The sequence below is a fragment of the Phycodurus eques genome, chromosome 13 (assembly GCF_024500275.1).
Source record: "Phycodurus eques isolate BA_2022a chromosome 13, UOR_Pequ_1.1, whole genome shotgun sequence".
NCBI lineage: Eukaryota > Metazoa > Chordata > Actinopteri > Syngnathiformes > Syngnathidae > Phycodurus > Phycodurus eques.
Genome location: NC_084537.1, coordinates 8703168 through 8715336, shown reverse-complemented (window position 1 = coordinate 8715336; position 12169 = coordinate 8703168). Strand labels below are relative to the sequence as shown.

At 41.4% G+C, this 12169-nt stretch overlaps 1 protein-coding gene across 2 annotated transcripts in view; it reads left to right on the top strand.

The window, feature by feature from the left end:
- kirrel1b (kirre like nephrin family adhesion molecule 1b) overlaps nucleotides 1-12169 on the top strand; it is an 87249-nt gene that overhangs the window by 72772 nt on the left and 2308 nt on the right. The window contains exons 11-14 of one of the 2 annotated variants that reach the window (XM_061695085.1): nucleotides 4747-4963; nucleotides 6876-6983; nucleotides 9681-9808; nucleotides 11655-11729. In XM_061695085.1, coding sequence (XP_061551069.1) covers nucleotides 4747-4963; nucleotides 6876-6983; nucleotides 9681-9808; nucleotides 11655-11729 — 528 coding nt within the window. Of the gene's footprint in view, nucleotides 1-4746; nucleotides 4964-6875; nucleotides 6984-9680; nucleotides 9809-11618; nucleotides 11730-12169 lie in introns of both variants that reach the window. The other variant, XM_061695084.1, reaches the window with a different exon arrangement.

Here is a 12169-nt window from a genome sequence, read left to right as displayed (position 1 = left end):
TATGAAAAGTAATCCGAGCAGGCTACCGGCAAAAGAATACAGTCGACTGCTCAACGTTTCATGCCAGCTCTATGTATTATGCATCGAGTGATTTTTTTCTTTGTGTTGCATCCCCAACCTTTTGACTGCAGCGTGAGTTTGATTCTTTGAAGGAATGTGTTAACCCTATTTTTTTCTCTTCAAATCACACTTGATGGAACTACATTTCTAGCACAAAGTGACGGCTCATTTCAATGCTTGCATGCGTGTGAACACTTGCACCCAAAAAAACGACATTTCAGCTGCACCCCTCAGCGGCAATTATCCAATTTTTGCTGTGCCGACATGACAGAAATCAGAGCTTTTAGGAGGCTTCAGAACCCCCGCCGCATGGCCTTGGAGCTGTGAGCGTATAATGTGATACGACATTATAGTCGCGGCTTAATGCACAGACACAAGGACTTATAAAAAATGGAGTGTGTGGTGCGTGTGTGTTTGTGTGCGTGTCTGTATGCACGCTGCTAGATCGTCCTAAATAAATCCGTCTGTGTGCACATTATTCTCCATAAAGAGAGTAAATCTGCAGGAATTTACGCGATGGAAGTGACTATCGCTAATGTAAGGCATGACTAATCACATTTCAGTTCTATTTTAGCCGTTGCAATCTCGGTAACGCGAGTTAAAGCACACTTTAAGCTTGTGGTGAACAGTCTTTTTCTGGACTTGTCTACTTTTTGCGAATATGTCAATCATTATAGACAACACCACGGATGTCTTTTCCACCTCCAGCTAAGAAATTATTCAGTTTAATTATGATACAATGTGATACACCCAAATTACAATGCGATACATTTCCCTCCAATTACCAGAGGCGGTCCTGGAGAGGGGGGTATCAAGGGTGCTGTCGGAGATTTGCCTCCAGTAAAATTAATGTCAAAAGTCTATGCGCCCTGTCCGACCGCCTATCGTTTGCGCACCCCTAGACAATCGTCAAGTGGCACTCGACACCCCAACCACCCAACCCCCCAAAGAATACCGCCCAGGGCCCATATCAGAAACCCCCCCTGCCAATTATGAAGTGATACCATTTGATTCACTTCAATTACAATATGACACCATTAACTCACTTAACTTAATTTATTGTGCGATTCACTCCATTTATGATGAGACAATTCACTCTGATTACGATGCAATTCACTCCTATTACAATGCTATTCTCTCCAATTACGATGTGATTCACTCCAGTTTCAATGCGACACACTCCAATTTTTATGTGATCCCATGCGAGTCACACCAATTACTGTACAAAGTAATTCTCTCCAATAACAATAAGATTTGCTCCAGTTACAAATGCTTTAATGGAATTACAATGGCATATGTTAAAATGGGCTTCACTCCAATTACGATACTACATGATACGATTCACTCAAATTTCAACATACTTCACTCCAATTACAATGTGGTACAATAAGATTAAATCGAATTATGTTGTGATACAATACGATTCACTACAATTATGATGTGGTACAATGTGATAACATTCACTCAAATTCCAATGTCATTAACTCCAATATTGATGAGATGCAATGATTCACTCCAATTACAATGGAATACCATATGATTTACTCCAATACGATTTGCTCCAGTTGCGATTCAATTGAGTCGAATTGCGATGCGATGGGATGTGATACGCTTCACACTAGTTATGATGCAATAGGATACAATTCACTCCATTTCCAATGTGATGACATACGATTGACTCTAATTATGATGTAATATGATTAACTCTTGATTGCGAGGCAGTACCATACTATTCACTCCAATTACAATACGATGCACTCCACCTGCGATGTGGAACAATTCACAAATTACAATGGGATATAACACAATTCACTCTAATTATGAGACAATTATTTTCAATTCCGGTTTATCATAATCAGAATAATCTTTATTTCCCAAGTAGGTCAAAAACACACGAGGAATTTCTCTGCGGTAGTTGGAGCCGCTCTAGTACGACAACAGACAGTCAATTGACAGAGAATATTATTGAGACATAAATTTTAAAAAATTAAAAACTGTCACTGATCACTAAAAGGTTGCCAGTAATATGGTAATGCTGGAGCAATTAATATTATTGTTTTTATTTATTTTTTGACAATTGTGCAAAAAGATCCAGAGTCCTCTAGCAATTAGAGCAGTTTGAATGATTAATAGAGCAATAGTCCGATGCAATGACCATTGTGCAAAATGCAGTTTAAAGTGATTATTAATGCGATAATCTGGGACACGTCGATTGTGCAAATGTTGTAGAGTGGCCAGTATTGGTCAACAACAGATATGCAAATAGTGCAGCGTGGAAAGACTATTACAGTGAGTGCACGAGTAATGAATAGTTTTCCCGACAGAAAAAACTCAGGACAAAAAATTGGCAGCATGTTGCAATGGAATTGTAAATTAACTGCTTAAGAAGTTAATGGCAAGAGGGAAGGTGTTGGAATGTCTGCTTGTTTTAGTTTGCATTTTTCGGTTGCGCCTACCTGAGGGAAGGAGCTGGAAGAGGTGGATTTTGCATGCTCTTGTTTAGTTATGGCAGCGTGCAAGTCCTCAAGAGTGGGTAGGGGCGTACCGACAATCTTTTCAGCAGTTTTGATTGTCCTTTGCAGTTGGAGTTTGTCCTTTTTTGTAGCAGCACCATACCAGACTAAGATGGAAGAACAGAGGACTGATTCAATGACCGCTGTGTAGAACTGCCTCAACAGCTCCTGTGGCAGGCCGTGCGTCCTCAGAAGCCGCAGGAAGTTCATCATCTGCTGGGCCTTTTTGAGGATGGAGTTGATGTTGATCTCCCACTTGAGGCCCTGAAAGGCTGTAATTCCCAGGAACTTGAAGGTCTTGACGGTTATCACAGGGCAGTTGGACAGTGTGAGGGGCAGCTGTGGCGAAGGATGCCTACAGAAGTGCACGATCATCTCTACAGTCTTGAGCGTGTTCGGCCGCACCCACAGCTCCAGAAGCTCCACTTCCTGTCGATACGCAGACTTGTCACCGTCTTTGATGAGGCTGATGACTGTGGTGTCGTCTGCAAACTTCAGGAGTTTGACAGCCAGGTGCGTTGAGGTGCAGTCGTTCATTTAGAGAGAGAAGAGCTGTGGAGAGAGGACACAACCTTGGGGCGCCCTGGTGCTGTTGGTGCATGTAGATGAGGTGGTGTCCCCCAGTCTCACCTGCTGTGTCCTGCCCGTCAGGAAGCTGTAAATCCACTGGCAGATGGCAGGCGAGATGCTGAGCTGGAGAAGCTTGGAGGAGAGGAGTTCGGGGAAGATGGTGTTGAATCCAGAGCTGAAATCCACGAACAAGATCCTTGCGTAGGTCCCCGCGCCATCGAGGTGTTCTAGGATGAAGTGCAGTCCCATGATGACAGCATCCTCCGCAGACCTCTTTGCTCGGTAGGCAAACTGCAGGGGGTCCACCAGGGGACCTGTGATGCTCTTGAGGTGGTCCAGCACGAGGCGTTCGAATGACTTCATGACCACCGATGTCAGGGCTAGTCATTCAGACCCAAGATTGCAGGTTTCTTAGGGACTGGGATGATGGTGGAGCGTTTGAAACAGGATGGTACTTCACACAGTTCCATTTGTTATTTGAAGATGCATCTCACATCCTGTACGTGGCTGGTCAACGCAGAAGTCAGAGGTGTGATGGTGGTCGGTGGTGCGGCTAAGTGGGTGAAGGGTGTGAAAGTGTCCTTTTCAAATCTGCAATATAAGGTGCTCAAGTCGTCGGCTAGTCTTTTATTGTTCTCAGCTTGAGAGGTTGGTCACTTGTAATTGATTACCGATTGTAATGCACGCCAGACTGATTTAGTCGTTAGCGATAAACTGTTTTTCTAATTTTACGGCATAATTTCTTAATTTGCAATGTTAATTTCTTTAGTCAGCTGGTTTCTAGCGCGATTATACAGGGGCTTATCCCCACTTTGATATGTGTCCTCTTTAGCCTGGCGAAGTTGCTTAAGTTTGGCAGTGAATCACAGTTTGTTGTTATTGAACATGCGAAATGACTGTTGGTATACACACCTCTTCACAGAAACTGATATATGATATGAGAGTGTCCGCATATTCATCCAGGCTGCCAGCTGAATTTTCAAAGACACTCCAAAGATATATTTCAATGTGGTACAGTACAATCCACAGCAATAATGATGTGATATGTTTCACTTCAGTTTTGGAACGATACTCTGTGTTCAATTACAATCCGATCCACTTCTAATGTGCATTTAGGGAAACTATCTCAAATGATATCCTGTTTGGCACGGTGTGCGACTGGTTAGCACATCTGCCTGACAGTTCTGGGGACTGGGGTTCAAATCCCAGCCACACCTGTGTGGAGTTTGCTCTCCCTGTGCCTGGGTGGGTTTTCTCCGGGCACTCTGGTTTCCTCCCACATCCCAAAAACATGCATGGTAGGTTGATTGGAGACTCTAAATTGCCCGTAGGATTGAATGTGTGTGCGAATGGTTGTTTGTTTCTATGTGCCCTGCAATTGGCCGGCGACCAGTTTAGGGTGTACCCCGCCTCCCGCCTGGAGATAGCTGGGATAGGCTCCAGCAGCCCGTGACCCTCGTGAGGATAAGCGGTAAAAGAAAATTGATATCCTGTTTTCAAGTCAGGCCATCGTGACATAGTCAATTATAACAACGCGTCAGTGGATATCTGGCGAGGTGACATGGCCCAAAAAACCTCAACGACGTGTGTATGTGTGTTGTAGGTGTGGGCCTGGAAGGAGAACGTCTGGGAGAAGGAGAAAGGCACGCTGATGGAGCGCTACACGGTAGAACAGAGCAAGCCGCCTTTGCAGGGTGGGGCCGTCCTCTCCACACTCACCATCAACAACGTCATGGAATCAGACTTCCACTCGCCCTACAACTGTACCGCCTGGAACTCCTTTGGGCCCCGCACCATGATCATCACCCTGGAGGAGACCGGTATGGAAACACAACAAAAAGGCAATTTTGTCTCTTCTTTCTGCCAGTTTTTCAATTGACCATTGGCTCTTGTGTCTCTGTTCGCTGAATATTTGCATTCAAGTGCCCTTTCCAAATCCCAAAAGTTAACCAGATCAATCCAAGCTCCGGATGAAGCCACGCAGGCATTCACATAGACATTCCCTCAAAATGGATATCACCGTAGTTCAAGAATGTTCGACCGCCCTGGGTCCCTTGGTGTTGGACGTGTCCCGTCTGCCGGGATGCTCTCGGATGGACCCCTGGGCCTGATCCCGCCCCTCGATTGATTGGGTGGGGTCCTCAGGCGCCGCGGTGCGGCCACACCAATTGCAGGACACTTCTGTCAGTCTTTGTCCATGTAAAACAGTATCAATTTACTAGTATGTATCCGCAGGCACACACCCCGAGGACTCTTTCACTGGGTGTGGGGTCACGCACTCACTTACTGCGACAAATAACTCATGAATTAGCAAATCGCTTGTGTATCCCCTCACTTATACTCTACCACTTATACTCTTCTCCAGTCCTTGTTCTGTTCTATCTTGTCCTGTCTTTTCCTCACAGGGTGTCACACTACAGCCCCATGCAACACTCATATTTAATGTTTTATTGTTGTGGATAATGTAGTGATTTACTTCTCTCATCCTGTTTAGAATTAGTGCTTTGTCTTGTGTATTTGTTTCTCTCTCCCTTCTAGAAACTTTGTTCTGTTCAACTGATCGAGTCTGTTCCTCAATAAACCTCAATTATAATACCACGGCGGAAGCTTAAAAACTCCACTGTGACACAGTAAAACTCCATCCATCCAACCATTTTCAACACCTCTTATCCTGGTTAGGGTCGCGGGGCGCTGGAGCCTATCCCAGCGGACTTCGGGCGAAACACAGTGAAACTGTTCCGGCATTAAAGGGATACAGATTTTCCATTCTGCCTGACCTAACAGCCGAACAGGACAAAAAAAAGTTTTTTTTAAGTTAAGCTGTTTAGGTTGACCCACCGTATCACCTTAGTGCACGAAGAACTGTTTGATTTGTGTTTCTAAGTAAATATTTGGGGGGTTGACCTGTGATACAACACCTGATGAATTTATGTTTTTAAGTTAGTCTGCTCTGGTTGGCTTTTGGATTTTAAATTTGATCAGAATCAGAATAATCTTTATTTGCTGAGTACCGGGTGATTGAAAAGTAATTCCCTATTTTTAAGTACTTGTAATTTATTTCTGAACTATAATTTTTACAAGAAATGAACATGAGAAGAAAGTGTATTCTATTCTCTTTTTAAATTATATTTGGGGTTGACTCATGATATTACCAACACCGAAGTGCAAACCTGTATTTTTTGTTTGTTTGTTTGTTTGTGTTTACCCATGTTATCCCACTAGTGTGAACAAACTGTTGGATTTCTATTTTTCAGTTCTTTTTGAGTTGACCCATGGTATCACCTCAGCGCAAAAGCTGTTGGATTTATAATTTTTTAATTAGTCCTTTTGTGTTGAGCCATGGTATCGCCTTAGTGCAAAATCTGCTGGATTTCTGTTTTATAGTTAATTTGGTTGACACATGGTATAACCTTAGTGCAATATCGGTTGGATTTCTATTTTAAATGTAGTATTTTTGCATTGACCCACCTTAGTTCAAAGCCTGTTAGATTTCTCGCTCTTTTTTTTTTGTTAATTAAATTTCTTTGACCCATGGTATCACCTTGGTGCAAAACAACCTGTTAGATTTCTGCTTTTAAATCCAATCTGTTTGCGTTTACCCATATCCTGAATGCAATGGCAGTTATTCTTTTTGGGGGGGCCCCTCTTCCACCTTGGTACATAACCTGCTGGATTTCTCTGTTTCTAGAGATTTGGATGTCAATGTTTACTTGCTTTTCGTGTGCCTTTCAGACATCGTCCCGGTGGGCATCATCGCCGGGGGCACGGTGGGCTCGTCCATTTTACTGCTCATGCTGCTCCTGGTTCTTGGCTTCTTCTTCTACCGCCAACGCAAAGGCAGTGAGTTCCTCGTATCTTTCACTCAGCTTCTGCGACATATGCCCTCCGCTTTAGCGTTTTATTCAAATTAGACTCATGAATATTCATGAAAATGAGCAAACAGCCTCCGAACGCCCACGCACCTCCCTCTTATTTTCTTATAATCTTTGATACACCAGATAAAGAAAGCAGCTGAAGACAAGGTGAGCCCTGACAGGATGAATTTTCTGCATGTTTTCCACACGACGTCAAATTCAACTGGAGAATACAGTTTCTATAGAAATTCTGTGTGAACGCTAAAGAGCTGACACTGAATTGAAATGCTGTGCAATTATTCAAAACGCGGGGGAAATGATTTTGAGACTGAAAAAGCTTAATTGATAGCGGTGCATTTTTTAAAATGTGTCCGTTAATTTGGGGATACTATCATGGAAAATGTGGACTGATTTAAAAAAATAATAAATGAGGATTTGAAGAATGTAAAAAATACTTCTCAAGATGATTTGAATGAGCTGAACATTTTTAAGTTGGAATGGTTTGAATTGAAGATTTAAATTGATTAAGATTGTAAAATGTCTCATTCATTTCAATTGTATTTTTTAATAGTAAATGTGGACTTGTTGGAATGGTATGAATTTTGTGAATGTGGAAAAGTGGGGTTCCCAAGATGTCCTGAATTTTGTGAATATTTTAATGCTGGAAGGTTTAAATTGTTTGAGAAATGTGGGCTGTCAAGTTATGGTTTCAAATTTGGGACTAGAGTTAAGGTTTCAAATTAAGTGGTCAAGGTAGGGTTTCAAATTAGACTGTCAGGTTTCCAAATTAGGGTGTCAAATTAGGTTTTCATATTACATATTATCATAGCATTAAATTTAGGGTTTCCAACTGGGCTCTCAAATTAGGATTTCAAGTTAGGTTTTCAATTCAGGCTGTCACGTTAGGGTTCCAGTGGCAGTTAGTGTGTCAAGATAGTATTCCAAGTTAGGCAGTCAATTTAGGATTTTCAACTAGGGTTAGGCTTTCAAATTATACCCAGGGTTGCAAATTAAGGTTCCAAACTAGAGTTAGGGTTTCAAATTAAGATTCAAACTGATGTTAGGTTTTAAAATTAAAGTTTCATATGAGAATTAGGGTTTCAAATGTGGGTTTTGGCCAGGGTTCGGGTTTAAATTTAGGGTTTTAAACTAGGGTTGGGAACAATAAACCAATGTAATTGAATATCTTTTCATAAAGGCGAGTGATACGACTATATCGGGAGCAGACTAGATTATCGATAAAAAATCTGCCAGGAACCCTTAGGTACATCAGTTATAGTGCTGTGGACCAGATATCACGAGGCTAGGAATCGTTTGCCTGAGGCTTTATGGTTTTCATTTAATAAAACAAGCGCGAGAGGTCTCACGCTGTGTTTCGCAGATAATGTCATGTTTGCAACTAAGCACAGCAGTGGTGGAGACTAGTGACACTACTAGTTTAATTACATTTCTCCATAGCGTCACTATTTCAACATCAAATAGGGTTTACGTACTTAAGATACTTTCGTGGTCACAGCAATCGCAAAGTAGCATTCTCCCAGCAATTGTAAACATTGAATGCAACGTCACATTACGTACATTATCACAAGTCCGCTTTCGACACCGGCAAAATGTGTGACCCAGATTGTAAACATGCAGACAATATGGCAAAGGTACTGTAATTTCTCGTGTACAATGCGCACCCATGTATAATACACACCCCAAAGTTGACCTAAAAATTCTGGAAAAGCCTTCTGCCAATGTATAATGCATTTTTGCAATGCATGATTTTGCTTCCACCCATATGAAAAACATAGTATTATCTGTATTTTGTTAGGTTTTTTTTTTCAAATAAGTTTCTGAAGTTAAGCACTTTATTTGAACACGTAATACTTTCTTTTTTATTTACTTGCTCTTATTTTGAAATTCACAGCCCTACTTTTATTTAGTAAATTAGAAAACACACTGTTGTGCTCATATGTTTGATTACACAGGCAGAATTTGTAAGATGGTAAGAAACGTTCCGCTCAAAAGATATCGTTATTTTAATCGAATCGCTACCTGTGTATCTAGATATGTAGCTATTCGACTTCATGCCAGAGATTCACAACCCTATTTTAAACTAGGATGTTTCAAGTTAATGTATCTAATTTGGTTTGTTGAAACCCAAATCCTAGTTTGGAACTCTAAAGGCCTAAAGGGGTCGCACGGGCGACAGCGCCCACATTGCATCGCGTGACTGACGCATTGGGCCGCGCGGCCCCTATGCGGCACTTGACACGTACACGGCACAAATTACAGAATGCCACGGAGATCATCTCTCGTGATTGGTCCGTTTTAGTCACATGCTGTGATGTATTCAGCTACTCAGCCGCACATAACACCTACGCCACCGCCTTCTTGATTGATTACAATATAACTAAACGCATCATATGGTCATCTAGGTCAATTTATTCTAGCAGGCACTGTTCCAGGGTCGCCATTGATGTTGCTTTGTTTCTTATTCCGGAAAGTAAAGACGGCTACCGGAATTGGCCATAAAATGCAGAGGAAACTCCACCCTGTGGTGTCCTAGCCCGAAATAAATGTTAGCATTTTCCTCCTATCAACAACCATTTTGGCTCACAAACCTTGGCTTCGGGAACCTTAAAGTGGAGATGAATCTTGTGTCGCCTCATTGCTGAGACTTGAAACTTCCTTCCAGGTCATAGAGGAGTGACACTGGGTAAAGCCGATATCAAAGTGGAGACAGTCAACAAGGAGACACATAGTTTGGAGGAGGAGGCAGCCAACGTCTCCACAGCCACGCGCATGGTCAAGGCCATGTACTCTGTGAGTACAAACACACGTTGACTAGTAGGAACTTGATACAGTAACTTTCCGTGAGGGGCTACACCAGGGCTGGGCAAACGTTTGTGCGTTTTGTCTGATTAAATTTTTTATTTTTTAAAGACAGGTTTACTAGCTCATTTGTAGATTAGTTCCTCTACACAAAGAAAATTTAATAATTTAATGTCTGTAAAATGTTTTGTTAATCATTAAATAATAGTATATTCTCATTTTGTAACTTATAATTAATTTAACAGTGACTACTTTGCCAATAATCATACCAATATTTGGTATTTTATAACTTACAATGAATCAATTAACCAATTATGGAATGAGATGAATATAAATAAATAAAAATGAATAAATACATTTAAAATGTATATAGTAATTAATGTATAAATTAAAGTATTATTACAAAATAGAATTTAATACATGCATGTAAAATATGTTAAGCAGTTCATGTGTCCATAAAAAAAATTCTTATTTTACTTGTAATAATTTAGTTATGATTAATTACTCAATTGTTTAATAACATTTTAGAAAATGTTAAGTTTTTGTAAAATTGTTTATTTTGCTATTTACAACAATTAATTATATAATTGAGATAAATCAATAGAAATAAATAAAATTCATGTAAAATATATAAAAATAAAATAATTCATTCTCATTTTTGTTAATTTGTTATTAATAATTACATTATACTTAATAACCACTGATTTAAGACAATAAATACTAAATTTAACTATATATAATTGTTTATTTGACTCCATCCATCCATCCATTTTCTGAGCCGCTTCTCCTCACTAGGGTCGTGGGCCTATCCCAGCTGTCATCGGACAGGAGGCGGGGTACACCCTGAACTGGTTGCCAGCCAATCGCAGGGCACATACAAACAAACAACCATTCGCACTCACAGTCACACCTACGGGCAATTTAGTCTCCAATTAATGCATGTTTTTTTGGGATGTGGGAGGAAACCGGAGTGCCTGGAGAAAACCCACGCAGGGACGGGGAGAACATGCAAACTCCACACAGGCGGGGCCGGGGATTGAACCCCGCTCCTCAGAACTGTGAGGCTGACGCTCTAACCAGTCGTCCACCGTGCCGCCTTTATTTGACTCATATTTTTAAATTCCATCCATCCATCCATTTTCTGAGCCGCTTCTCCTCACTAGGGTCGCGGGCATGCTGGAGCCTATCCCAGCTATCATCGGGCAGGAGGCGGGGCACACCCTGAAGTGGTTGCCAGCCAATCGCAGGGCACATACAAACAAACAACCATTCGCACTCACGTTCACACCTACGGGCAATTTAGAGTTGTCAATTAACCTACCATGCATGTTTTTGGGATGTGGGAGGAAACCGAACTGCCCGGAGAAAACCAACACAGGCACGGGGAGAACATGCAAACTCCACACAGGCGGGGCCGGGGATTGAACACCGGTCCTCAGAACTGTAAGGCAGACGCTCTAACCAGTCGGTCACCGTGCCGCCTTAAATAATTATTTAATGAGAAATTGATTTTCTAAATTTATGACTAAATGTGTAGAATCATTTATTTTGGTAATTCATTAAAAATATATATATTTATAATTAAATGCTTGTAAAATAAAAAGAAAATGTTACATGTATATGTCAAATTGTTTATTCATCATTTCATATTCTTTACTATAAATCAGTCGGACTACAATTTCATGAGCTAAATGAATAAAAGTTGCAACTTTCTTCTCCTCCCTCTCTTCCTCCTTTCTCGCCGTCCCTCCCTCCTTCTCTCCCTCCGTCTGTCTGTATGTTTTGTCGTTTGACGGTTTAGTTTCTGCCCTCTGTCTCCCTCTCTCCCTCCACTCAGCCCTTCAAAGACGAAATGGACGTCAAGCAGGACGTGCGCAGTGAGAGCGACACGCGTGACGACTACGAGCTCAAGGTCAGCCAGCTCGTAGCTTTAGCTCACAGGGTAATAGGGTTTCAAGTTAGGGCTTCAGAGCAGGGTTTCGGTTAAAAGTTAGGGTTGGAAATTAGGTTTAGGGTTTCAAACTAGGGTTAGGGTTTCAAATTGATGTTTCAAATTAAGATTTCAAACTGGGTTGTCAAGTTAGATTTAGGGTTTCAAATTAGGGTTTCAAACCAGGGCTAGGATTTCAAGATGGAGTTTCAAACTCGGGTTAGGGTTGCAAATTAGGGATTCAAACATGGGTCAGTATTTCTAATTAGGGATTCAAGGCAGAATTAGGGTTTCAAATCAGGGTTAGAGTGTAATCTTAGGGTTTAGAACTCAAGTTAGGGTTTCAAGTTAGGGCCTCAGACAAGGTCCAGTCTTAAGGTTTCAAATTAGGGTTTCAAATCAGGGTTAGGGTTACAATTTAA